At 40.2% G+C, this 27,734-nt stretch overlaps 1 protein-coding gene across 10 annotated transcripts in view; it reads left to right on the forward strand.

Moving 5' to 3' along the window:
- Positions 1 to 27,734, forward strand: part of AFF1 (AF4/FMR2 family member 1) — a 170,482-nt gene that overhangs the window by 68,260 nt on the left and 74,488 nt on the right. For 8 of the 10 annotated variants that reach the window (XM_038398671.2, XM_038398672.2, XM_043513449.1 and 5 more), the window contains 2 exons: positions 7,440 to 7,560; positions 8,138 to 9,037. The exons of 1 other annotated variant lie outside the window; for it this stretch is intronic. In XM_038398671.2, coding sequence (XP_038254599.1) covers positions 7,440 to 7,560; positions 8,138 to 9,037 — 1,021 coding nt within the window. Of the gene's footprint in view, positions 1 to 6,416; positions 6,436 to 7,439; positions 7,561 to 8,137; positions 9,038 to 27,734 lie in introns of those variants that run through there. One more of the 10 variants, XM_043513454.1, reaches the window with a different exon arrangement.

A 27,734-nucleotide genomic window follows, 5' to 3' on the forward strand; every position in this document is an offset into this window, starting at 1 on the left:
ACACTCTTTTATAGCAGAATAATCAGAACAACCTGCTGGCTCTCTAGCCATAACATGTGCCTGTTGTCCCCCCCAGCCAGGCCCACCCAGGTTTGCACTGACAGTACACGACATCTCTGTTTGCACATAGATGCGGTTTGCACTGACAGTACACGACATCTCTGTTTGCACATAGATGCAATCCATGAAAATGTGATCAGGTTGTCTCACCATGCTTTTTCCCTAAAGGAAAACTGGCTCACTTTGCATTTGGAAAAAATACCCAGGATGTTAACTGAAGCCATCCAAAACATTACAGCCAGACATTTTAAAGGGCATTTATCTACACCATGCAGTTGAGAACATAACTAATGCAAAGAGACTGAAAAGACAGAGTTTAGTTTACTTTTAAAAACTAAGCAAGCAAGGAGTTATTTGGGTCTTTACAGATAACTGTCAAAGCTGCCTGGAGGGATGGCAAGATGCCAACTCTCATAGTTCAGGGCAGTTGCACATGTGTTTTCCCTCTGTGGTCCCTCAAGGGCACCCACTCTAGGCTTCCCGCTCCTCAGCTGTCACCTCTCTTGGGTAGAGATCTGTGTCTCTCTCTCTATCTCTCTCCTGACTGGGGATTTTCCAGGCTGCATAGTGCCTTGTCATACTGCGATATTGCCAACAACCCAGACCACTCAAATAGGTTAGCATCTGCGCTTTGCTTTCTCTTGGCAGTTTCAGGTTACCACATAGCTCTTTCTAAGAAGTGGATTTATTCTTAAGGTGAAAGCATTACAGAGAAAACATATTAAAATAATAAAGGAATCTACACACATGATGATAAGCTTACCAGAGATCACCCCCTGTTCCAGCAAGGGCTCTGGTAGGAGTCAATCCTTTATTCCCCACAAAAAGGGGTTTTTCTGTGGTCACAAGTTCATAACCGCCTTAGCTCAGAACTATCCCACCTGTTCATAATTCAGTCTTTCCTTTATACAGCTTGGGCCTTTAATCTTGAGACTCTAGGAACAGGTAATCAGTAGCCAGTAGTTCTCTCCTCAGGGTGTAGCTTCAGAAGGCCAGTTTTTGCATAACCAGAGGTAGGGAATTTGCATTCACCTCCCCCAGACATTCCCCAGGCAAACCACTTGATGCTGTTTTTTTTCCCAAAAGTCCATTCTTATCCGGCTTATCTTACCTTATTGTTCAATATAGTCCTTTGGAATTCATAACACCTCCCAGGGTTTAGATCACATCTTCCCACAATAGGTTACATAGAGTCCAGGCCCATGATAATGATTTGCATTTAATACAATGGACTCCAAAGATAGTTCAGTTTAATTCAGTAAGGTTTGTCAGGGATATTGCAGAAAATTGCTGTATCTATTATGCTAGCTTCTTGTTAACCAAAGGTTGATATATCCTTGAGTCAGAAACCATATTTTTTTGGGAAAACCCTTTATCATTTGCAGAAAAGAACAAATTACTGCAGATAACGAGGGGGGGGGGAAGAGAGAGAGAGAGAGAGAGAGAGACTTAATAAAGGAGTTCTCTCTCCTTCAGAAGAGCACCTGCAATATGCTAGTCCAATAAAGAATACACATCTTAAATCTTCATCTCTTGTTAGACACATTTGCATGCATTAAAATATGGACTACCAAGCAGTTAGTGTGTTAATTGCTGGCATATACTAGTTGAAAGAGTTGTTGTTTGGGAGAGAAATCGAGGATCCCATAAAACTTTATCAGAAATCTTACATAACACCAGCTTTCCCTAACCATCATATTCCTATCTGTATATGTGTTGATAGAGGGCAATATATGTGTCTTTAAAACTTTCTTTCTTCTAGCAATTATTTTTATCAACTAAATATCCCGAAATGTTTCAAATGCACATCTTATACTTGCTCCATTTTGAGTAAAGCCTTGTTCTTATCCTGAATAATGGTGCATAATACCTTTTATTTTTCAAATGGCCCCCTCTTTAAAATAAGAGTAACTGAGGTTTTTGTGTTTTTTTTTGTTTTTTGTTTTTTTTTAAAAAATGTCGGAGGGGTCTGTGTGAGGAATGGGTGGTTTATTCTAAATCTAATAATGTTGACAGCATTCTTTAAATGGTTTTGGGTTTTGCCTCCTGTATTTTTATACTTTATTCTCTTGGAAACAAGCAAGCAAGTAAATATCTGTTATCCTTAAAATAAACCAAGATTTGGCAGGTTGTTTAGATTAATATTTTAAATGGTATTTGCTTGGCATGATCTATTCCTTATACATAAAGTTGTACCAGCTCAGAGGCCGCTCTCAGGAGAGCCCTAGGTCTGGAGCTGGAAAAACGTTGCAGTATCTCTAATTTAACATTGGCAAACTTTTTTGTAGGGGAAGCTTGCACAACACCTGCGTACACTTTGCTCTAGCCTAGGAGTTCTCAGACTTTTGTACTGGTGACCCCTTTCACACAGCAAGCCTCTGACTGCAACCCCTCTTATACATTAAAAAAACTTTTTAATATATTTAACACCATTATAAATGCTGGAAAGCGGGGTTTGGGGTGGAGGCTGAAAGCTTGCGACCCCCTCATGTAATAACCTTGCAACCCCCTGAGGGGTCCCCATTCCCAGTTTAAGAACCCCTGCTCTAGTCTGTGCTGTCATTGCCTTCATGAGAATTAGTTCAGCCATAATTGTAAAATAAAACAATCATTATGGTGATAATCTTTTTTTTAAATGCTCAGAATTCAGTACATCTACAATGGCAGTCTGGGTGTCAGTGCATGCAGATCACAGCAAAGTGGGAGGGGAAATCTTGGTCTTCTTGAAGCGTTTTCCCCACTTAGTCAAAGAAGCTAAATCTGGTCCCAAGTGAGGAAGCTGATGAATTTTCTATTTCATGCTCATTCCTCAAATGCCCAATGAATGATGAAAGGTCTTCTATCAGTTCTTGCACAATGTGACTGGGAAAGTGAGTTTATACTTATGGGAACAGTGAGGGAAATACTTTTGAAACGTGATATTGGTGTGAGATGAGAGAAGTTCCACACCCTTAGTTTTACCTACATCTCTTTGTAATGATGGAAGTTGGAACAAAAGTAAATAACACTTCAAGATGTGACTGCAGTTTACACTTATAGATTCCAAGTCCAGAAGGCATTATGATAATTTAGTCTGACCTCCAGTATATCACAGGCCACAGAACTTCCACAAAATAATTTCTAGAGCATATCTCTCTGAAGAGAGAGAGTGTAATTGAAATTGGAGTTCAAAATGTAGATGACTTTCTCTAGCTGGAAAACATTTCTCCCTGTTTCCTCACTTAAAATGAAAAAAAAGAACAGTATGTTCTCAAGTTGTCTTACACATGATGTTTTATAGCTTGGCTGGCTAGGTGACAGAAAATGTTTTCAGCTCCCCCAGGCGGTCTAGCCTCCTAGAGAGTTTATTTCCAGCATACCAGTATGGTGTCATGGTAGCTAACAATATTGTGGTCAGCAGAGGAGAAAGGTGGGATTGAGAGGTTAAATAAGGGGTTCAGAACTTTAGTCTAAAATGTGCACCCTCTCTACTTTTAGGATTGAAGGCAAAGACTTTTTGAAAAAAATAGGCATTTAAAGTTAGGCTCCTAAATCTATATTTAGATACTTGGGTAAGTGGTCTGGTTTTAAAAAATACGGAGTGCCCAGCATTAATCCTGACTGGAATGGGAAATACAGGATGCTCAATGTTTTTTAAAACAAGGCCACTTATTGTGGGGCCTGAGTATGAGTTTAGGAGCTTTAAGCACCTATTTTTTGAATACCATAACCGGAGTAGGGTTGCAAACTTTCTACTTGCTCGAAACTGAGCACCCTTGCCCTGCCCCTTTCTGAGGCCCCACCCATGCCCCGCTCCTTATCCAAGACCCCCTCCCCTGCTCACTCCATCCTCACTCCCTCTGTCGCTCTCCCCACCCTCACTTACTCGCTCATTTTCATAGATTCATAGATACTAAGGTCAGAAGGGACCATTCTGATCATCTAGTCCGACCTCCTGCACAGCGCAGGCCACAGAATCTCACCCACCCACTCGTATGAAAAACCTCACCCATGTCTGAGCTATTGAAGTCCTTAAATCATGGTTTAAAGACTTCAAGGAGCAGAGAAGCCTCCCTCAAGTCAACCATACCCCATGCTACAGAGGAAGGCGAAAAACCTCCAGGGCCTCTCCAATCTGCCCTGGAGGAAAATTCCTTCCCGACCCCAAATATGGCAATCAGCTAAACCCTGAGCATATGGGCAAAATTCACCAGCCAGATACTACAGAAAATTTTTTCCTGGGTAACTCAGATCCCATCCATCTAATATCCCATCTCAGGGGATTTGGCCTATTTACCCTGAATATTTAAAGATTGATTACTTACCAAAATCCCATTATCCCATCATACCATCTCCTCCATAAACTTATCGAGTAGAATCTTAAAACCAGATAGATCTTTTGCCCCCACGGCTTCCCTTGGAAGGCTATCCCAAAACTTCACTCCTCTGATGGTTAAAAACCTTTGTCTGATTTCAAGTCTAAACTTCCTGGTGGCCAGTTTATACCCATTTGTTCTTGTGTCCACATTGGTGCTGAGCTGAAATAATTCCTCTCCCTCTCCTGTATTTATCCCTCTGATGTATTTATAGAGAGCAATCATATCTCCCCTCAACCTTCTTTTAGTTAGGCTAAACAAGCCAAGCTCCTTAAGTCTCCTGTCATAAGACAAGTTTACCATTCCTCAGATCATCCTAGTAGCCCTTCTCTGTACCTGCTCCAGCTTGAATTCATCCTTTTTAAACATGGGAGACCAGAACTGCACACATTTTCACCGGGCTGGCTCAGGAAGTTGGGGTGCAGGAGAGGGGTGAGGGCTCCGGCTGGGGTTGCAGCCAGAAATAAGGAGTTCAGAATGGGGTAGTGGGCTCTGGGCTGGGGTTGGGATGCAGGGGGTGTGAAGGCTCTGGCTGGGGGTGTAGACTCTGGAGTAGGGCTGGGGATGAGGGATTTAGGGTGTAGGAGGGTGCTCCGGGCTGGGACTGAGGGATTCGGAGGGCGGGAGGGGGATCAGGGCTGGGGCAGGGGATTGGGGCCTGAGGGAGGGAAGCAGTAGCATGTCCCATCTCCTGCTCTGATGTCGGAGGGGTGGCCAGGCAGGATCCCTTTTCAACTGGGTGTTCCAGACACCTGGTCACCCTGAATCAGAGATCAAAAAGATATATTGGATTCTATTTTCCTGCCAAGGAATTATGTGGTGCCCCCAATACAGAGGCAAAACCCAAAACCATTTAAAGAATCCTGTCAACATTTCACAATATTGCGAAAGAGACTCGGTAGTTTAGAGTGGGAGGGCCTGTCCATTCTAGGATCTGATGTTCATGCTATTAACTTTTTCTGGAGAAAAAAAAAAAAAAAACCTTTTGGCCTGACCTTTTCCTTGTTTGTTCTCAATCCTGAAATGACTCTGGCAAAGTTTTCAAAGGAAACGTATTAAACCATTTTTACTTATTAGAATATGGGGAAAATGCTGTTTCATGTTTTAAAAAAAACCCTTTCCAGATCATTGAGATAGCAGCATCCTTAAAACTTTAAGGTTCATTGTCAACTTTTAATCTATTACATTTTTTTTTGTTTAAAGGAGGCAAAACTAGTTTCAGGTACTAAATCTAGCCCAGATTCCCTGTGTCAATATTTGTGACTTTTACAATCTCACTTTTTTCTATTTAAAAAACAAAAGACGCGGGGGGGGGGGGGAAACACCCTAACAAATCCCCTCCACCTTATTTGCTATGTGAACTGTCTTCCTCCCTCCCCTTTCAAAACAACAAAATCACTTGGAGAAACTGACTAGCTAACTGACTGTACACAGGAATAAGTGAAACTCACTACACACAAAGTGCTGTTAAGTACACAAAGTAAACAAACTGAAAAAACCTTACTAGTTCAGCTACATCTTTCCTGTAACAATAGTACATGAACATGTTTCATAAAGAGGGTTTTTTTTGGTAATTGACTGTGCGCCTTTCAAATCTGGCATATGTATATAGTACTACTCACTGGGAATTCATACGTTGCTACATTTTGAAAAAAATAAGGAATACTAAAGATTAAAATTATTTTTAAAATTTGCGTATGGCTAACATTAATTGCATATGGCACATCAATTTTCCATAATGTCATAAGTATGTACTGGCTGTACTCATTTATCTGGAAGTTTGCCTTTGGATAGCATCATATCCCAAAAGTTGAACAAAGTCCCAGATACCCTGCCAGCAATGACAGACTGCTGGGTGAACTGTTAGAGCAAAATATGATCTTTACAATCAAACAGTGTTTTGTCATCACATTTGTATGATAAAATGTGTCATGAACTAACACAGAATTGAGAAAATGTCCTAAATCCTTCCTGAGTGAACTGACTCCTGTGCCAAGACAGGCCTCTGCCTTTCTTTTGGGTATGTCTAAAACTTTTCAACACAAGAGGTGCAGGGGAGAGTTATCATTGATATTTTAATATTGGGACACCATTGTGGCCTATCATGTCGAGGAATGTAATCACTGTGCGTATGCAGTAGGCCGTGAGAAAGGAAAGGTGGAACTCACACAGGCTTTCTCTTACAAAACGTACATACATATTAGAGCAATGGATTCTTTTATTTTTCAGTAACATTTGTCAATGGTAGCTCAATTACTGCATCTGGTTTTCTACGAAGTCTTCCTTTTGTGGATGTGTCACGATTCTGTAGCTGAATTGATGTAGGCACAAAGAGGTCAAGGGGCTTCCCTGTTCTCTGTTTGTGAGTGGCTCTAGTCAGTGTTCTCTTGATTCTTAAATCCTCTTGCTTGAATACTTTCATCAGACTACGTGACCTCCCAAATAAACAGCTTGGAAAAAAAAATTGAAAATAAAGCATTTAATTTAAAATTTACACCTTTCAAGAGGATGATGTATGCAGTGTTCAGTCTGGAGGAAATATAATCCCTTAAAACCAGGGGCTTATAAATGGAGGGTTGGGATTTTAACAAATCAGGTTTGGAGAATTATTGCTATGGAAGGGGGCAAAATGGCAATTCTCATGTAGCCCACTGCCTCTGAATTTGAATGACAGCTCTGCGGTCAGAAACCTTGCCTATGTCTCCTCTAGCTGAGCATTCTTATAAAGTTATTAATCTGTTTGCTCGCCTTGGTGTATGATGTCAGGAATAAAACTCATCAGCGTAGCCTGCACACTGACACGTCTGCTGTGTGAGCTCTTCCCATGCCATGTGCTGACTGCCTTATGTGACTGATATATCAGTCCAAATATCCAATAGATTTTCTGATTTTAAACTCAGTTGGCTTGTTGGAAGGGTGGTGTTAGCTGAGGAAATGGTTTTTGACCAGCGCAGACCCTTGTTTCAACAGCACTAGGTGGAAGTAAAATGCTCACGAATCTTTTTTTCCTTCTTTCTCCAAAAGCTTGTACAATGAGGACAGAAATTTGCTCCGGATCAGAGAGAGAGAGAGACGGAATCAGGAAGCTCTTCAGGAGAGAGAGACATACCCGGAAAATACCCCCCTCTTTGCAGAACCTTACAAGGTATTGATAATGTATCATATTGCAGAGAAGAGGGGAAAGGAGATGTGACCTTCGCGTGCACTATAACATGTCTAGATGTACAGTAGAACCTTGTCAATAAGCATTGCAACCCCTGAAATATGCACATGCAACCTCCAGGTGTTTTGCTTTGCATATTACTAAAGTGCTAAACTGGGAAGCTCTGCTGATGATGTACTGGAGATGGCCAGTTTGAGACCTCATGGTCTCCATGAGCCAGCCAGTGAGCATTTGTGACTCATTAGGACTACCCATTCATCGCTAAGTACAGCAGGAAACAAGGTGGTTGGTGATGTGGGGAACTGCTAAAGTCCTGATTGCACCCTTTACTCACGTTTGATTAACACTCATGCAAGTAGCTCCTTTCACGGCAGGGGGACTGCAGACATGAGTAAGTGCTACCTAGGGAAAGTAAAGCATGCACAACTGTACCCTAAAACTGTGATTAAGTGGTTTCTACTGAAAGTAAGCCACTTATTAATATGCCTTTCTTGAAACTGGATCTTGGTTATCTTTTTCTAACTCCTTGTATTTTCACCTCTCTACTTTCCTATTTCAGACTAACAAAGAAGATGAATTGTCCAGTCGAATTCAGAACATGCTGGGCAATTATGAAGAGGTGAAGGAGCTAATCAGCACCAAGTCCCATCAGAATCTCATAGGGATACCCAAGAGCATTGTTCCTCTGATCCATCAGGGAAAGCCTGATCGCCCGTTCTTTCCTGAAAAGACCAGCAGTACATTACCAACCTCATTCCAGCACAGCACCCGCCACCAGGCCATGGGACCCCCCAGTTTGGCTCCCCCCTCTGCTAGTAATTCCATCCGCTACCCAAAGACACAAGCAAGAATGGAACCAGCTGCAAGTTTGCACACCAAAAGCCACAGCTTGTCCAGTGGTCAGAGCCAAGGCCCAGAACAGAGACGCAGTGGTCAGGAAAGCCATCATGGTGGTCGCCACAAGAAAAATGATAAACATGTTGATGAAGATGGTGCTGATGAACTGCAAGACACCCTCTCGGAGCTTTCTCCTTTACTGTCCTCTTTGTCTTCTCCAGTGGCACTCCTGTCACCTCTACATTCCAGTCAGCATATCCATTCCAGGTCACAGAGCCACAACAAAAGTCATGGGCTGACTTACCATCCAATTAAATCACCTCAGGATTTTGTGGCAGGATTGAATGATAACGAAATCCGGGACAGTTCAGCCATTAATCTGGCCCAACCATCTTCTCAGACATTTCCTCCAGCCTTGCCGCCAAAAAACAGTGCAATGCTGCAGAAACCTACTGCATATGTCAGACCAATGGATGGCCAAGATCAGGCGCCAAATGAGTCACCGGAGCTCAAGCCGCTTCCGGAGGAATACCCTGGACAACCCTATGGAAAAATAGCAGATTTAAAAGCAAATGCCAAGGCCAAACTATCCAAATTGAAAATACCTTCTGAGCCTATTGAGGTGAGTGAAATTGCTGTTCTTTTTCTGAGCAGGAGCTGCCAACAGAATGCGTTAAACTGAACACTTAAGGAAGCGGAGCCTGGAAAAGGGAAAGGGAAAGGGGCTGCTGGAAGGGTTGGTTGATGCACGCTTTTTGTTATGTGGTGTGAGATCTGAGGTTTGAGAGCACCCAGTGGCTGGGTGGAGAAAATATAGCACAGTGCTTTTATACACCTCTTAGGTTATGGCCACTCTAGAGAACTTACAGCTGCCCCAATGCTCTAAGCTGACGGGAGAGAGCTTTCCTGTCTGCTAATTACTCTAATACCCCTGAGCAGCAGTGGCTATGTTGTAGTGAGAAGCTCTCCCGCTGACAGGGCACTGTTGTCATAAGTTATGTCGCTAAGGGGGGTGGCTAATTCACATCCCTCAGCAACAAAGCTTAAACTGTAATGTAACCATAGCCTCAGTGACTTCTTTTTAAGAGGTATTCACTGATTTGGAGGAGGTTTTCAGCTCCTTAAACCTCAGGTTTGAGTGTGATGCTGCTGCAGTTACTTTCTGTGGTAATGGCTGGTGAAAAATCATGCTCCCAGGAGGTGAGGTGGTGACCACATTTCTTGAGTCAGTATATTGGAGATGGCCTGAGTCCCAAGTGGGTACTGGAGGGAAAAGAGTTTGTCCTCCACTGCAGAAAAGAAAACTGACTAGCCAGCTATTTGACTATCAGTGTTTTATTAACTAAAGTGTAAGCTGAAGTTTCCAAAGCCATCTAAGTGATTAGAGTACACAGTTCCTCTAAGCCAGTTTTGAAAATCTCAGCCATATATTACCAGGGATGGATTAATGTAAACTAGAAGCTCTTCAGATTGTCTGCTTGCCTCTCTCTTTTTTTTCCTAACCCTTTTTGTGGTTCTTTTCTGATGCAAACACTCCCTTCCTCATCTTTTCTTAGTTAGACTCAATATTTAAACTGGCCGGTTTTCATTCACATGGCCTTCTTGCTCTTTTTAACCAGTAACTCTTTTCCAGAATGAGGCATTTCAACCATATAAGATACAGCAATATTGAAAATGGGCTAAATGCCTGCAAAACAGAATAATTCATAAGTTAAGGCTGCTGCAATACTAAGTACTTGGTCTCCTTCTGCCCCAGGCCACAGAGTTTGAGGAAACAAGTTAGGATTTTGTGTGCTTCCCATGAAAGGAAGCTCAGAACAAAGGAGTGGCAATGTTATATTTTAATTTTTTTTAATCAGAAGTTGAAAAACGGGGAGGAGGGAATTTTGCTTTTCTTTTTTTCCTCTGTCTTTCTAACTCTTGGCTTGGACAGAAAAGGTTGTCTCATTCCTGGTTCCCTGAATCTGTTTTTGCTGACTGCATGAAAGTGTGGTTGATATGTCATGTATATTTTGGCTCTTTTGCCTGAGCCACAAAAATCTTGGGTTTCTTGAAGGTGCTGTATATGAAGTTGTATTTGAAGTTGTCATTGGCAACAGGGGTTTCTAAATGAGAAGAAACTCCTTTGTATGTCCTGTTCAATATGTTTTATAATATCTTTGTAAAACTATTTTATCATGACAATGATTCTCTGCTGGGAAGATTTGCATATTTACTCCCTGACGCAGAGCCCATGAAAGATGAGCTGGGTGGTTTTGGATGTCTGGTGGATGTTTGATAGCTTTGCTGTAAGTAGCAGTCAGCTCTGAGAATGTCCTAACACGTGCTCCAGAGTGTAACTATCCCACAATATTGTCTGAAGGGCAGTTTGACAAAAGAGAACTGAAGTGTTATTTTTCAAATGGCATTTTGCCATGTTGTAGCAAGAGGGAAAAGGATGATTGGGGCCTGGCTTTGATGGAAAGGGATGTTACAGGGTGTTCCGTTGAGTATATGGTGTGATCTAAGCCCATTTCTTGTGGGAAAATTAGAGGAAACTGATAGATACTAATGAGCAGTAGTGAAAAGACACTCAGGTCCAAGATTGCTTGTTTTCTTTTAAGCAATGAATTTTCCATACTGCAAATCTGGTTTTAAAATAAGCAATGAAAAATGGTCAGGGTTTCATGTTTCATCTAACCAAATTTCTTGCTGCAGGGTGAGAAGTAAAGCAGAGTATTATCATAATTTCATTTTCTTCACATCATGGTTTTAGGGGAGCAGTGGGTTGCTAGCAGTTTTTAAATGTTGGCACTTTACATAGTCATGAATTTTGGAAGTGCTTATTTTCCCTATATTTCTCTCAAATGGCACATCTCTTCTCCTTCCAACCTTCATTCGTTGTTGGGTTTTTTCGTGTCCCTTTCCACTTGGTTTACTTTTCTCTTAGTTTTGTCTCCAGTCTTTCTTTTACTTTCTAGGCTCTTAAATCTCTCATGTCTGAGACGGGGTGGGCCAATGACATTATATGTTAGATGAAACTCTGCTTTCTTTTTGGCTTCCTCTGGGCACCTGAGGAGAAAGAGACTCTGCTAGTCCAAATACACATTCCGACAGCGGGCCTGCCAGAGAGCAGCACTATTGTATGTGCTAGCTTGGAAGTAACACTGGAGTGATAGCAATGTGTAGGCACAATGAAAGGGGAATAGAATGTATTCCAGAAATTGGCTCCGTAAGAACAAGACCTCATCTCCATTTATGTTTCTAGCCATATTTCATAATCTGATAACATACTCAAATACAGGTTTCAGAGTAGCAGCCGTGTTAGTCTGTATTCGCAAAAAGAAAAGCAGTACTTGTGGCACCTTAGAGACTAACAAATTTATTAGAGCATAAGCTTTCGTGAGCTACAGCTCACTTCATCGGATGCATTTATATATATTTATTTATATATAATTATATATATATATATACCAAATGCATCCGATGAAGTGAGCTGTAGCTCACGAAAGCTTATGCTCTAATAAATTTGTTAGTCTCTAAGGTGCCACAAGTACTGCTTTTCTTTATACTCAAGTAGGTCGCTTCTGAATATGCTGAATAACTCAGACCATCAAATAGCATAGCTGTCTTCAATTTGTAACCTCTGTGAAAAGCTTTGGAGGATGCGTGCATTTGGGATAATGGTTCTGTTCAGCCTAGTAAAAGAAGCATGACTTTTAGGTCATGAAGACGTCTTGTTGTTCCAGCCTACTTACTACAACTTAATTTTAGAATGATTTAGGCCTTCATAAAAGGAACTATATCCTTTCACTAGTTAAGCCTAGAGACTCAAGCAGTGGAAACAAACAGTGGGATGGCATTCCTTAGAAGCTCTCTAGATATACCCTTTAATTGTGGGAGCTAGGGTATGTCTACGCTGGCACTTAGTCGGCAAAACTTTTGTCGTTTAGAGGTGTTAACCCCCCCCCCCCCCAATGACAAAAGTTTAACCAATGTAAAGCACTGGTATGAACAGCGCTTTGTTGGCAGGAGCGCTCTCCTGCTGACAAAGCTGATGCCGCTCGTGGAGGCTGGAAGTTTTTGTTGGCGGGAGAGCTCTCTCCTGCTGACAAACAGCAGCTACACTGCACAGCCATGTCGCTAAAAGCAGGGTAGTACAGCCATAGTGTCTTTTTAAACAAAATTTCTACCTGAAATGCTGTGGCGTAAGATTAAAAGCTTTTGACAGGAAACGGAGGTTAGTTATCCTTTTCAGAAGAGCTATCGTAAATGTCCTAGTTTTTAGAGAAGGAGAGAATGGGAAATGAAATGAAAATCTAGGAGCTGCTGGGTCTCTCCGCTTCTGCTGTTTCACACAATGCTGAAGTACTGATTGGATGTGACCCGGTGGAATTTGATTTATTCCCCCTCCTGTCTGCTGCCCATTTGCGGCACGTTTTTATGGTTTTTAAAAATTGTTCAGCCCCAATTATGCTTGATAGTCAGTCCAAATCCAGTTTTTTCCCCATGGTCTCTCACCATCATTTGAGAGGTTGCCTCTACCAAATGGCTCTCAGCTAATTGAATTTCCAAGGCCTGCATGTCACCTGCAGCTGCGAATTAATTGTTGATAGCTTCTGCTCATGGCAACACTGACAAGTTAAGCCTTTGAGTTTGAATTAGACAAGCAGCTTCTCTATAGAGTGAGTTAATCCACAGTGTATGTGAGTACAAACTGCACAACTCTTCCCCCCCGCCCCCAATTCTCCCCTTTCAAATTTACATTTTCCTTTTTAAAGAGGCATTTGCGTACTGTACTATGAGAACTCTTAAAAATAGATCATAAATGAAACTGAAATGTATTTGCCACCTACAAGTATTTCACGTTCTCTGTTTAGATCCTAGTTTTTGGTTGACTAAGGTCACTATCCCTCATAGTCCATCTTCTCTTCACATTTTATGCCTGCAAGGAAGCCAGTGCCTAACATGAAGCACCATCACAGTAATTTCCAAAGTAACAGACGGCAGTGTCTTAAATGGGATTGACATTATTGCAGACCCAAGCAGCAGTGAAGCTGGGTTATGAGAGAGACTATGAATCTTAAACGACTGTAAAGGAGAAAGTGATTTGTCAAAATATATCAGTTTTGCTCTCCAGGGTTTTGTTTTATTTTTGTTTTTTCCAGGCTGAGTTTTCTGAATGTAAGGGGGGCTCTCTGTGTCTCTGCTGTAATGAAGTCTTATCAGGGCTGTCTTTTCCCGCCATGCTTTCAAAACACATATATGTTGATTACTTTCCCTGATAACCCTGTGCTAGCAGCAGGCACAACTTGAACAATATGGCCTCTGCTGGGATTACTCAGGTTGGCGTTACTCAGACCAGAAAATTAGTCACTTAGTCATATTCACCTCTGCAAACTTTCCAGTGGGTTCCTATTCAAAACTCAGTCAACATATAGTCAGTGGTAGTGACTAAACATGTAAAAGAAAGTCTTGAGTTGGAGTGTCTAAAGAGAGAATCTTAAACTCAGGTATCCAGTGCGAAGTGCTTGCTCAGAAAGCACTAGCACAGTCAAAGATTTATTGCCCTGAATGTCCACTGCTTTGCACCTTGTGTAATCAGAGAGCCCTAAGTAAGTGTTATGTACTGAGAAATCAGAATGTGCTCTGAACAAGGTGCAGGACAGTGCAGAGCGGATTGATTTTAAATCAGCAAGCAGGAAACTTGGATTCAAATCTTGTTTTTCATTTTTACTTTTTATTTTCCTACACAGAGTTTAATTCTTATTAGGTAGTAGCTATCAAAACGTGTTGATTTACAACTAAATATAGCCTTTACAATAAATTGGCTGCTTCTTTTTGCTAACCAGGTGGGTATGCTATATCTATACTCATTTATTTAAGCAATTATATCGCTTAATTTACATTTTTTCAGATTCTTAATATTTACTATAAGAAAATGGTGAAAGATGCATTTCTTATTTACAAGATGATTTAGTTTCTTTCTTGTGATTTGTGTCCAGTTCTGTTTGGATGGAAATTCAAATTCTATTAAAAATGCACAAAAACTGCATTGTGAAATTTTTTTTAGTAGTTAAATAAAACTACCTGAAATGTGGTGTATACATAAGAAAGTTTATCAAAACATATTTTGTATTTAAAACTGATTTATTAAACACGGGAAGTATTTGTGGTTAGTGAATTGAACTGCTTGTTTCTAGTCACCATGATTTTAGAACTGGTAGATCTTGTCCTTTCACACTTTGCTTTTATTCTTAGAGTGGAAGAGGAAAACATGGTTTCTTGCTTTTTCAATTCTCAAGTGGTTTCTTAACTTTCAATGAACTATTCCTTGAACTGAAGTTGAATAAATTGAAATGAAGAAAATATTCTCCGTGCGCTGGCAGAAGAGGCAGTTGCTATCAAAAGTTAATTGAGCACTTCTTCAAACTCTAGTCCCAGGTGCTTAGCCATGACTTCCACCAGTTCAGTGGTTTGACTGCCTTTAAAATTTGGCCGCAAATACGTATTGCTTAACATGTTTTATTTAATTTAAAGATTTTAATAAATTATAGTAAGTTTAGGCCTTAACATAAATTGTCTTTATTTCAAATTTAATTTTAAATGTTTGGTTTTAAAAAAAAAAAAACCCCAAAAAACCCACCATGTATTTAATTTCAATTAAAAAAAAATCCTCTTCTCCCCTCCCCCCATCATGATTTTATTCATCTTGGGAGAGGGGTAGAATCAAGCCCCTATTGTGGCAGTATATAGTAAATAAGTTAGTGTCTCTGTCTACCACATCACTTACAAAACCCAAGCCGTAAATTAGGTGAAAGCATGAGAATTTTTTCTTTTGAGTTTTCAGAATCAGCCTTTTAATGGAACCCAGGCTGGAACCTAAACTATGAAGAGGCAGTCTCCTCTCCTTAATATATAACATGTCTGCAGAGATACAATTAGAACCCTGTCCTCCAGGTCCAGAAACAAAGAGCACTTCCCTGTTGCACTGACGACAGATCTCTGTAAGCACTTAGCTACAGGCGAAACTTTCTATTCATTCTAAGCTGTAGTCAGCCACTAGAGAGTAACTGCTCACTGGTGCTCGGGCCTGCTTCCGCTCGTCGATGGCAAAAAGCTCTCACGGATATCGATCTAAGCAGGAGTGGCCCCACAACTGTGCAAAATAAAAATGGTTCACTTTGCTTAATTGTAACATGTGTTCTTCAAAAATAGTAAGGTGACTTAATGATATGGAAAATTTGCGGGGGTAGTAAGTAATTTTTGAACTAGAGGGAGACAGAAATGTTAGATATAAGTCAAATCTGGGTAATATATATATTTATTTTTAAGGACCTGTAACCCAAAACCAGTTTGAACTGACTTCCAGCTTGCATGAGGAAGCTGGGTGCAGCTTTAACTGATGAAGAGGCAGTAACCTCTCCAAATGTTGCAATGCAGCATTGTGACAAAAGAGCTGCTGCAGTTTTGGGTCGCATACAGGAGCGGCATCATAATGTGGAGCAAGAAGGTAATATTTCCACACTATGGCACTGTCTCTATGCTAGGATTTTAACTGTTCAACACTGAGGGTTGGATAAGGTTCTGTCACGCTCCTCAACAGATTAATACGGCTGCTACTCTGAAACTCAACTTGTGTTGAACTTTATTGTCCTGCTGTGGAAGAGTCAACTGCACAATAGGTGTTCAATTCATGTGACCATACCCTTGCTAGCAGAGCAGTTGAGTTCAACACCAGTTGGGGTCAAGAGGGAATTGTGTAGCTGGTGTAGATGCAACCTGTGCATCAAGTAAACGTTCATTCTGAATCCAGTTTATGGATAGGGAATATGAAAAAACTAAGTATTTGAGGGCTGAAAAAACCAAGAAGGGAGGAGAAGATTAATTATTTAACATGGTACAAGGAACTATAACTGGAACTGACAGGAAGAAATTTAAAAAAAAATGATAATTTAGGGTGCATATCTGAATAATCTCTCTTGGGGTTTGCCTTGTTAAATGTATCCCCCCCCAACACCCAAAATGCAGGAATATAAATTGTAATATTTAAAGACCTATAACCATATAAAAGGCGTATGCTATATTTTCCCACGTCACAAACGCTGACAATCAGATACAGGAAGTGTAATAGATTAGACTAGTTTTATAATACATCTCTAGAAACTCCAGGAAGGTGCTTGGATATCACAGAGAGCTATCTGTTAGAAGTAACTAAAGACCAAGGGATTATTACCAAACGCTAACTGCCATATCAGGACTTCGGTGCTGGCAGCCCCCAAACATTCCAAAATCCAGAGCTGGCTGCCCAAAGCATATGAGTGCTCTAAAAATCATATGATTTTGGAATATAATAAACATTGGATTTTTTTTATTTGCATTCTGACAGGTCATGTTTTCTAGATTTTTCTCCACAACTCTGAGGGCTAGAAACTTAATTTTAAAATGAAAGCTAAGGTCTTGTCTATACTGTGGTTTACAGTGCTGAAACTTTCTTTGCTCGTGGGTGTGAAAGAACACACCCTGGAGCGACGCAGTGTAGACAGTGCTACACCGCTGGGAACTACTCCCCTTGTGGAGGTGGTTTTATTACAGCACTGGGAGATCTCTCTCCCAGCACTGGAGCAGTGACTACACAGCCATGTTAAAGTGCTGCCCCAGCATACCCTAATATTCTAATGTAATCACACAACTTCTTAAGCTTTAATTTCTATGAGGTCTCTGGCTATTCCAGCAGTGGCTATAACTCTAGTGACACTGCTAAGCCTTGTAGTAGATAACCTCCTTTGGAATGCCTCTGGAGCGGTAACTTCCGTGACAGTTGGCCAAGTTACTTAAAGAAAGTTGTTATCCTGGCAGGGGGACCGGAGGAGGTTCCAGCATTAACTACTTGACCTTGAATAACATTTTAATTTGGAAACTAAACTTTGTCAAAGTGATCCTATCCAAATGTGTGTACTGGACCAGACTGACCTTCTTTTACAACAAGCCATTAATTTTTAATTGAGTAGATGAGAAAGCTTACACTGCTTTTTTTTTTCCCCAAATTGGGGAGGATGACGACAACAACAACAACAAAAACCAGCAATTGTTCTGAAGTGTAATAACTGAAAAAATGGTTTGTCAGTTAAATTGAAGCTTTCTTTATAAATCTCCCTCTTGCCTAAGATGAAGCATGATCAGTTGCAAGCCAAAATAAATAGCTTTTCAAAAACTTGAAGATGATGGGTCGTTTTGGGGGTTTACAATAAATATGAAAAAATATTTCCAAAATGTTTTGGAAATGGAAGTCTGATGGAAACTTTCAATCTTCACATTGATTCAGTATTGCAGTTTAAATTACATTATAGGATTTTGAAAAACAAACGTGCATAATGTACTTTTTTTCTTTGTCATAAACTGCAGTGGCTTTTGTTGCAGAAAAATGAGTGCAGTTACTAATAATGTTGGTGACTACCTAAAAATCCCATGAGTGATTTGTATGGGACATGGGAAACTCTCTCCAAACAGGTTTCAGAGTGGTAACCATGTTAGTCTGTATCAGCAAAAACAACCAGGAGTCCTTGTGGCACTTTAGAGATGAACAAATTTATTTGGGCATAAGCTTTTGTGAGCTAAAACGCACTTTATCAGATGCATGGAGTGAAAAATACAGTAAGGTCTGTGTCTGTGTCTGTGAAAAGATGGGAGTTGCCTTACCAAGTGAGGGGTCAGTGCTAAACGAGGCCAATTCAATTAAGATAGAAGTGGCCTATTCTCAAAAGTTGATGACTTTTGTAGTGCTAATGAGGCCAATGCAATCAAGGTGGATGTTGCCCATTTCCAACAGTTAACAAGAAGTTGTGAGTATCAGCAAGGAAAAAATACCATTTGTAGTAATCCATTCACTCCCAGTCTTCATTCAGGCCAAATTTGATGGTGTCCAGTTTGCAAATTAATTCCAGTTCTGCAGTTTCTCATTGAAGTCTGTTTTTGAAGGTTTTTTTTGTTGAAGAATTGCCACTTTTAAGTCTGTTGCTGAGTGTTCAGGGAGATTTGAAGTGCTCTCCTATTGGTTTTTGAACGTTACAATTCTTGATGTCTGATTTGTATCCATTTATTCTTTTACGTAGAGACTGTCCCGTTTGGCCAATGTACATGGCAGAGGGGCATTGCTGGCACATGATGACACATATCTCATTGGTAGATGTGTAGGTGAACGAGCCCCTGATGGTGTGGCTGATGTGGTTGGGTCATATGATGGTGTCCCTTGAATAGATATGCGGACAGAGTTGGCACCGGAGTTTGTTGCAGGGATTGGTTCCTGGGTTAGTGTTTTTATTGTATGGTGTGTAAGTTGCTGGTGAGTATTTGCTTCAGGTTGGGGGGCTGTCTGTAAGCAAGGACTGGCCTATCTCCCAAGGCTTGTGAGAGTGAGGGATTGTCCTTCAGGATAGGTTGTAGATCCTTGATGATACTCTGGAGACATTTTAGTTGGGGGCTATAGATGATGGCTAGTGGCGTTCTGTTACTTTCTTTGTTGGGCCAGGCCTATAGTAGGTGACTTCTCTCCAAACAGTGGAGAACATAGGCCATCCTCTTCAGGTTTTGTTACTATTCATGTCTGTATCAAGTGATGGTGGCTGGTGTGAGGAATATTCACCAAACAGAAATAAAAGACCATGTACATATGTCAAAGAAGTTCAGACGGACCACCTCAGTGTAGAAAAACAGTACATGAAAAGTTTGAGTAGCAGCCGTGTTATTCTGTATCCGCAAAAAGAAAAGGAGTACTTATGGCACCTTAGAGACTAAGAAATTTATTTGAGCATAAGCTTTCGTGAGCTACAGCTCACTTTATTGGATGCATGCAATGGAAAATACGGTGGGGAGATTTTATATACACAGAGAACTTGAAACAATGAGTGTTACCATACACACTGTAATGAGAGTTATCAGGCAAGGTGAGCTATTACCAGTAGGAGAGAGAGAAAACCTTTTGTAGTGATAATCCAGGTGGGCCCTTTCCAGTAGTTGACAAGAATGTGTGAGGAACAGTAGCGGGGGGGGGGGAAGGGGGGGAATAAACATAGGGAAATGACAGGTTTCAGAGTAGCAGCCGACAGGTTTCAGAGTAGCAGCCGTGTTAGTCTGTATTCGCAAAAAGAAAAGGAGTACTTGTGGCACCTTAGAGACTAACAAATTTATTAGAGCATAAGCTTTCGTGAGCTACAGCTCACTTCATCGGATGCATTTGGTGCCACAAGTACTCCTTTTCTTATAGGGAAATGGTTTTACTTTGTGTAATGACACATCCACTCCCAGTCTTTATTCAAGCTTAAGTTAACGATGTCCAGTTATATCCTTGGTGATATGTACTCACAAATAAGAAAACAGTGTGATGAAATATAAGAACTGTTTTGATCAGTTATTTTTATACTGCCTGGTTTGAAGCAGAAACATTACAATATCTAACTGAAAGCATTTCAGATTGCTCATGTAATTACTAAAAAGAAAAGGAGGACTTGTGGCACCTTAGAGACTAACAAATTTATTTGAGCATAAGCTTTCGTGAGCTACAGCTCACTTAATCGGATACCTGAGCAAGGCCAGAAACGGATGACAGCCAAGGGTTCCAACAAGGTAACTTCAAAGCGAACACTGAAAGCAGCAAAAGGTGGCAGACGATATGCATGTTAATGAGCTCAAAACAATACCCAGCAACACGACAGCATATCCCAGTTTCAAAAGTAAAAACAGACATCTCTCTCGGAGGAGGAGGTGAAAGTCGCCCCCAACTGCTTGTCTACACCTCACCTCCAAGCCTTCTCGTTCTGGGCCTTTTAACTGCAAGGAAGACATGGGTCCTTTTTTGTAAATTTGTAACTCAGTTATCAAAATTTACCACCCCACCCCCGAACATCCATGTGGTACTCAGTATTGAACAGACCACTGCCAGTTTACTTTCGGCAAAGAAGCTGTATGTTTGTTACGTGAAAAGCTGGTATTTCAAAATGAGACTTTTTTCCTTCTGGCAAAAATATTTACAAATTTTTATATGGATCAGGTTTTTGAAATATTATTGCTAGTTTGAAAGAAAGCTAAGGCTACTCCTTCAGGGCAGCAAGGGAGGGAGAAAACTTTCTGCCTTTGTGCAACACTAACTTAATTGATCAAGCTACTTGTATTAATCTGCTTTGGTTTTCTGAAAAGTTCCTGTAGGATTCATTCTCCATCTGAGTCCCAAAGCCTGTGGTATCTTACACCATGTTAATCTAAAGTAAAACAGAAAAAAGAAGGGTAAATATACTCAATTGAAATTATAAATCAGGGTTTATTTATTTTTAAATACATAACTGATTTTTTTAAACAAACCAGTAGGGGGCAGTTGAAAATGTCAACTTTGAAGGTGGGCCATGCAATTGGGTAATTGGCAGGGGAACAGCAAGTTCAGACTTATGAGAAGGTCCATCATGTTCATTCCCAAGTAACAAAAACTACTTTTCCCTCCCAAAAAGTAATTTTTCCATTATAAAAGAATAACTGTTAGATTTTTACAACACAGTATTTGCTAACCATGCATCAGCACTTCCATTATAAACATCCATTAACGGAGATGGAATTTTTATTACAGGGTTTTATATTGTGGCATTATTTTATCTAAAACTGGAATGAAACTATTTTTTAAAAAGGAAAAAGTTACAACTATTATATGTTGTGTATATATGATTTAGTTCCTCTCTCTGATACTAAACTTCTGGTACTCTTGTAGCTAACACATGGTCATTTAAAAAACAACATCTTGGTATGTATTATAATATGGACTAATTGTTTGTCTAATTTTTGTTAAAAAAAAAAAAACACTTAGGGGCAAATTCTTCAAAGACCTTATTATCAGGTGCTATGCTTACTATCATGTGTGGTCCCGTGGATGTCACTGAGACTGCTTACCACAGGATTTGTAGCATCATGCCATTAATTCGTGTGAGTGTCGGGAGAGGGGGTTACTGGTGGATTTTAAAAAAAAAAACACTTTGCAAAAAAGATCCTTTTAGTTATTGTTTGTTTTCTTTTCAAGTATTTCCTGTACATACTTCACATGCAGTGGCATCCTCTTGCCAGCATTCCGTCCTATTAACTGCATTTCATTAGTCTGGCTCCATCTGGTTAATAAAACAAAACAAATAGCACCCCCTCACCCTTCAAATTTAAATCAGACTCTTCTAAATAATCTTAAATCTTCCACCACTTGGGGGAGGGAAACCTACCTCCAACAACCCCCACCCCCAACACACACACATACATTAAGTTTCAGAGTAGCAGCCGTGTTAGTCTGTATTCGCAAAAAGAAAAGGAGTACTTGTGGCACCTTAGAGACTAACAAATTTATTAGAGCATAAGCTTTCGTGAGCTACAGCTCACTTCATCGAATGCATCCGATGAAGTGAGCTGTAGCTCACGAAAGCTTATGCTCTAATAAATTTGTTAGTCTCTAAGGTGCCACAAGTACTCCTTTTCTTTTTGTGACATACATTAAGAAATGCAGTTCAGAAACCGTCAAACAATAAGGCTATGATTGGGGTTGGGTAAGGATGGGCCAAAGTAAAATTCAGTCAAGGATATAATATATTCTCCTTCCTCCACCCCAAAATACCAAGACGCAAGGAAGTATCCTTGTAATGTCTATCTTCTATCTATCGTCTATCAGGTACTTTTGTTTCTAGGTGATGAGAGCATATGTTATGGTTTTATCCTTCACTGTAAAATCCCATCCCTTTTTATATATTTGGTCAGGTTTGCCACTTATTTTGCAGTAGTGCTCAAAGGCCGCAATCAGGATTGGTGCCTTGTTGCTGCAAGTGCTTGACAAACATCTATGAAGTCAATTCATGTGCGAACTGGCAAGTATATATAAAAATGCAGAAGCTACTGCTTGTAAAAACATACAGATGTTGTATTCCCCTTATTTCATCCTGAAGAATTGATGTCAGTTCCAGTGAAATAATGAATTAGCATTTAAAAAAAAAAGACTGGAGCCAAAGCATGCAGGTGTAAATATGTAAACACAAAAAGCTACTTGTTATGTGATTTATCAGGTGATTCCCACTGGACATGACGGTTTTTTTTCTCTGTACCTTTCCTCCAGACACAGCCACAAGTTTTATACGTGATGGAAATAAAATAACAAAATACCAGAGCAGCCATAAAGCCTTACATGATGCATCTTCAACCAGCTTGGTTCGTAGGTTTGAAAACTCTCCACATGGTCCTTTGGCAGTTTTGACTTGTGCAAAGGGACAGATGTTGCCAATTTCAAATGTACAGGGGAAAGACAAATATTGCTAAGCAACCATGCACTTGAGAGAGCGTTTTTAGGAGAGGAGCCAAGGGAGTTATGCCTGGGAGCGCTCTCGGCTTCTCATGGCTCAGTGCAAGGGAAGAGATTAAAAGTTCTTTCCTGTCAGGGTTACCACTGCAGCCGCCAGCACAAAAGACACTAACCTATTGACACTGATTAGGGTTGACAAGGGAATGTATGAAAACAGGAAATCTCTCCTGTCATGTAGGAAGGCAGTAAGACATGTTCACAGAGGTAAGTGCACCACACAAACATGATTTGGTGTTAAGCTGCCTCTTCTAGAGCAACTTAAGGTGTTTACTAGGTGGTGGAGGGCGGGCAGGCGGGGGGAGGGGAGGGGGAGAGGAGGAACCAGGGCAGATTGCAGTGTGGGAGGCCTTGGCTGCAATTTTTTTTTTCGTTTGTCTATAAATAGACAAGTGAAGGACTTGTGGTTTGTTTGGGGCTTTTTACAGCCTTTGATTTAAAGGCTTTTTCATTGAAAAAGGGATTCAAGTGAACTTCTGGAGCTATCAAAGGACAAAAGAGCTTGTAAACAAGACAAGCTTTAATGGCATAGGTATAGCTGTGCCCCTCCCCTTACCCCTCCCTTGCACTCACTTGATAGATAATTGGCAGGTCGTGCCTGTTTCTTTTCTTTAATTGTCTTGAATTCCATTGGAGATGTTTCTTAAGAGGTTGAGTATGACAAGGCTTGTAACTGTGTGGCAGAAGGTACGTCTGGGGTCTAAATCCAGCTCCGTATTTTCAGGAAAACTGCAAAATGTTTGAATATTGAAATTTTTTTCTGTTTACATCAAAATCGCACTTTCCCTGGATAACTTTTATTGAACTGTCATCTGCATTCCTGGAACTTCTAGTTGTGGGGGTGTGGATTTTTTAAAAAAACAAAACAACCCTAATATATTAAAAGATAAATGCTTAACAGGCTTTATATTCTGTTTTTTGTGTAAGTGGCTGCCAGTTAGCCACATTTCAGGTGACACTTTGTGGATCAAAGATGCTATAAATACGTTCTATGTAAAGATAGTGCTGCAGGTAATAACTGTTTTGTGGAATTTTTGGTTTTCTCATTTAAAACATCGACTGTGATCCTGATTCTGATGCCATTCTCCATAGTATAAGGCAAGGCACAGGGAAACCATTGCTACCATAAGCCACTGGAAACATGGCTGTTGCCCTGGGTTTTGGTGAAAGTTGTCTGGATGTTAAGGTGGTGAAGAGGAAAAGACAGGATGTGTGTACTGCTGTGATAAAATACCCATACCATTGAGCTGATTCATGTAGTTTGCCTGTGGGGTTCAAGACTCTGCAAGAGGCCACAGTCAAATGCCACAAGCAGATTCTAAATTAAGACTATGTTGGTAATAATATTTATAGTGATACATTCTAAATTATGGGTAGATTCTCCTATTCCAATGTATCAGCTGATCATTGCAAGGGGTCAGAAAAGAATGTTTTTCTCCTACGTACCCCATTGTATGTTTGGCCAGATGCACCATGGTGGTTTGTCCTCCTCTGGAGTCTCACAGGTTGGCCATTTCCAGAATTGGAGGTCCAGTGCTTCTCATTACACTGGTTGCTGCTGCCCTATAGTTTTGTCACTTGGACATACCTGGAGAAATAATGTGCAGAACACTTGTGTTCACAATAGGAAAGATTCTTGCCTAGAATCACTTCATTCTGTTCACTCATTTATTTTTCCATTTAGTTATTCATCTTATTTCTCTTAGACAAGTTAAATAACATTTTTTTATTTAGTTATTTCATACCTTTTAAATTACACGGCGTAACATTTAAATCACTGGTGAAATTCAAGTACTAACAGCTCTGGATGTTTTTTTGTAACCACTGCTTTCTGACTTGCTCATTTCTATAATAATACTGGATATTTGTGAATGAATCATTTTTTAGGAACTGGATATTGTAATTACCATGTTGGAAGGGTTTTCTTCCTTTTACAACCTTTACCCTTTATTTCTGGCGCACCAATATTTTTCTTTCATTAGCTGTATTAACAGTGCTTCATATCACTGCGAAACTAGTACAAATCTTTATAACCTTCATTAGGGACTTGGGTGCTCTTTTGCATGCATACAGGTGTAGCAAGCGCTGCTGAGCGTGACCTTGGCAGTACATCATGACATGATTTTTGGTACTGGGAACATATTGCACCCCAAACAAAATGCAGTAGTGAATTTTCTAGTGGTTTAAGCAATTCAAAGAGGCTAGAGACTTTGAACGAAGTCATACCTGTGTTCCTTTGCATACAGCTAAGCACAAAGAAAACAGACTGGGCACAATAGTACCTACGTGTTTCATTTAACAATATTTTTTCTTTCTCTTACCCTTACAATGAGGTGGTGTCGTGTCTCTTCCCCCCCTCCCTACCCACCTCCCGGAGATCTAGGAAAAATCTTGTTTGCTTTGGCTGATAAGAGACGGTAGATCAATAATTCTCAGTTTAGGAGCTCATTTTTACATGATTTGCCAGCTATAATGATTGTAGATAATGATACTCCACCCTGGCATGGAGTGTTATTCAGCAATGCCAATATAATCTCCAGTTAAGATGGTTTAAAGAGGAAGTATTCAGATGTGTGTTTTGCTTAACTAGAGGATAAATGTAGTTGTCGTAGTTCTCACTGGTGATGATCACTATAGCTGAAGTTTAAGATACAGCTTCTGTTCACTTTCCAGTGTTGATTGCTCATAGCCTGGGCCCTGTGTCTAATGCAATTGTGTAGCTGTGTCAGTTGTCACATAATTATTGATTTGCTTGCATAATGGTAGTGCCTGTAAGTCCTATCTGAGATCTGTCCTTCGTTGTGCTGGGCACTATACACAGTATGAGGTGGTCACTACTGCAAAGAGCTTACAGTCTAAATAGACGACACAAAAATGGAGGAAAGGAAGTATTATTGCTGTTGTTGGAGATGGAGAACTGAGGCACAGAGAGATTAAATAACTTGACCAAGGACCCACAGAAAGTCTTTAGTAGATCTGGGAACAATTCCTGGTTCTTCTGAGTTCTAGGCCAGTATCTTAACCACGTGATCTTTTTTCCAATCTGAAGGAAGGATGTTACTTCTCTTGGAATTTGCCATTGTGCTCCAGAATCCAAGAGCTTTAATCTGAACATCACCATGTTTCTAGCCCTTGTGGTTGCAAAGAAAACCCTCAATATGTGAAATGTGGGTAGATAAAGGAAGACTGCTGGAAAAGATTGCTCTGAGAAAAGTGAAAACTGATCTGTTGGTCCGAATAGAGGGTTAACTCTTGTACACAGTAACTTGTTACATGCTAGCATTGCTATGGAATGGCAAACAGTGGGAGAGTATGGAGTGGAAAAAGTAATAACTGTCGGGGTATGAAACAAGGAATCCAAATCTCCTTCCTTGGCCTAGGTTTAAAATTGCTTTTGCCCTTGCTCAGAAGGGGAAGAGTCGTAGCATGTTTCAGATCCCGGAAACCTTAACTATCTCCTGGTTGTCAGAAAATAAAGCAGACGTGCTTTCCTGTGTTCCAAATAAGCCAGCTGTCACCACCCATGTAGCTGCTCAAACTGCTCCCAACTCTGACAACTTTTACAATGTTGCCAAGTATCAGCGGGGTAGCCGTGTTAGTCTATATCCACAAAAACAATGAGGAGTCCAGTGGCTCCTTGATTCCTCGTTTTTACAATGTTGGTAAATGAGTCATACTAAAACCTGCAGCACAATGAAAATGGAGGGGGTGTTATAAATTGAAATTAGTATCACAATATATTTTGAGGAATATTGTGCTGGACTAGGCTGGGGGAAAAAGTTTGTAGAGGGCAGTGCTACTTAATTCAGAAGTCTCTGCTACATCATTTTGGTCAAATGTATATTGCAGAGAACATTGCACAGCAAATTCGTTTGGTACAACATCATCTTTGCTTGCTCTCCACTCAGATATTTGTAACATTTTGTGTGTGCAAAGCTGACTCAGCTGGTTTTTGCTGTTTACAGAAGTAGAAAACCATTTTTCTCCATATTTTCCCATTCAAATTTTTGCTACATAATGCAGAGCTACAAACTTCTACTTTGGTTTATTTTTAGTAACCTTTATTGAGAGAGAAGGAAAAAAAAATTATAAATCAATTCATTATTTCTAAAGGTATGCTCACTTAAAATTGGGAAAGACGCACATTACATTCACATCCCCCCCTCCCCCCCGGAGTTGCTTACATTTAGAATGAACTGTGGTGATTTAGCAGCACTTATTCTTTTCCAAAATAACTAAAAAATAAAATTGCTTTTAAAATCTCAGGGAAATTAAGGTCCCAGTTCAACAAAGCATTTATTCATGTGCTTAAGTGTTCGTTGAAATAAGGACCTAAATGCAAACACTTGTTTTAATGCAGCTTTGAAGTTTGGAAATAAAGCACTGAAAAGTCAGAAAATTCAAAGTTAGGGCTTCCCTTGTAATGCTATGCCTGAGATGTTGTACATATTAAGTACTCTCTATTCCTCATTAAATACAAATCTTGATGTGTTAGATGCTTGTTTTACAATCTGTATAATCAAGTACAGAATGTGCGGAATGGGGCTTCATTAAGATTGTGGGGGAAATGTTAATCGTTAGAATTTCCTGACTTTTGAGTGGTTGGTTGACTTCTAAACCTGAACGCTGCATTAGTACTAGTTGGGAATCTTGTAGTCAAAATCACTTATTATGTTAAGATTTGTTTTCCTCCATTGCACAAGATATTGCTTTGTTACAGTGTTCCTTATGGGCTATGTTCTAGTTGACAGTGGTTTATACAAACTACATGGATTTTACAAATAGAGGTAAAGTTAGAGAGTGAGGTGACAGTAGGAGGATACCATGTTGAGTCAAATTCATAGCCATCCAGTCTTTCTCCCTTTAAAAATATCTGGGTCGCTCATTTTGAATATTCAGCTTGTCAGCTCATTATATTTATATCAAAGAAAAATGCTTAAAGCTATGAGCTATGGTGAGTCTTTAAACTATAAAT

This window comes from Dermochelys coriacea, chromosome 4, assembly GCF_009764565.3.
Source record: "Dermochelys coriacea isolate rDerCor1 chromosome 4, rDerCor1.pri.v4, whole genome shotgun sequence".
In the NCBI taxonomy this organism is placed as follows: domain Eukaryota; kingdom Metazoa; phylum Chordata; order Testudines; family Dermochelyidae; genus Dermochelys; species Dermochelys coriacea.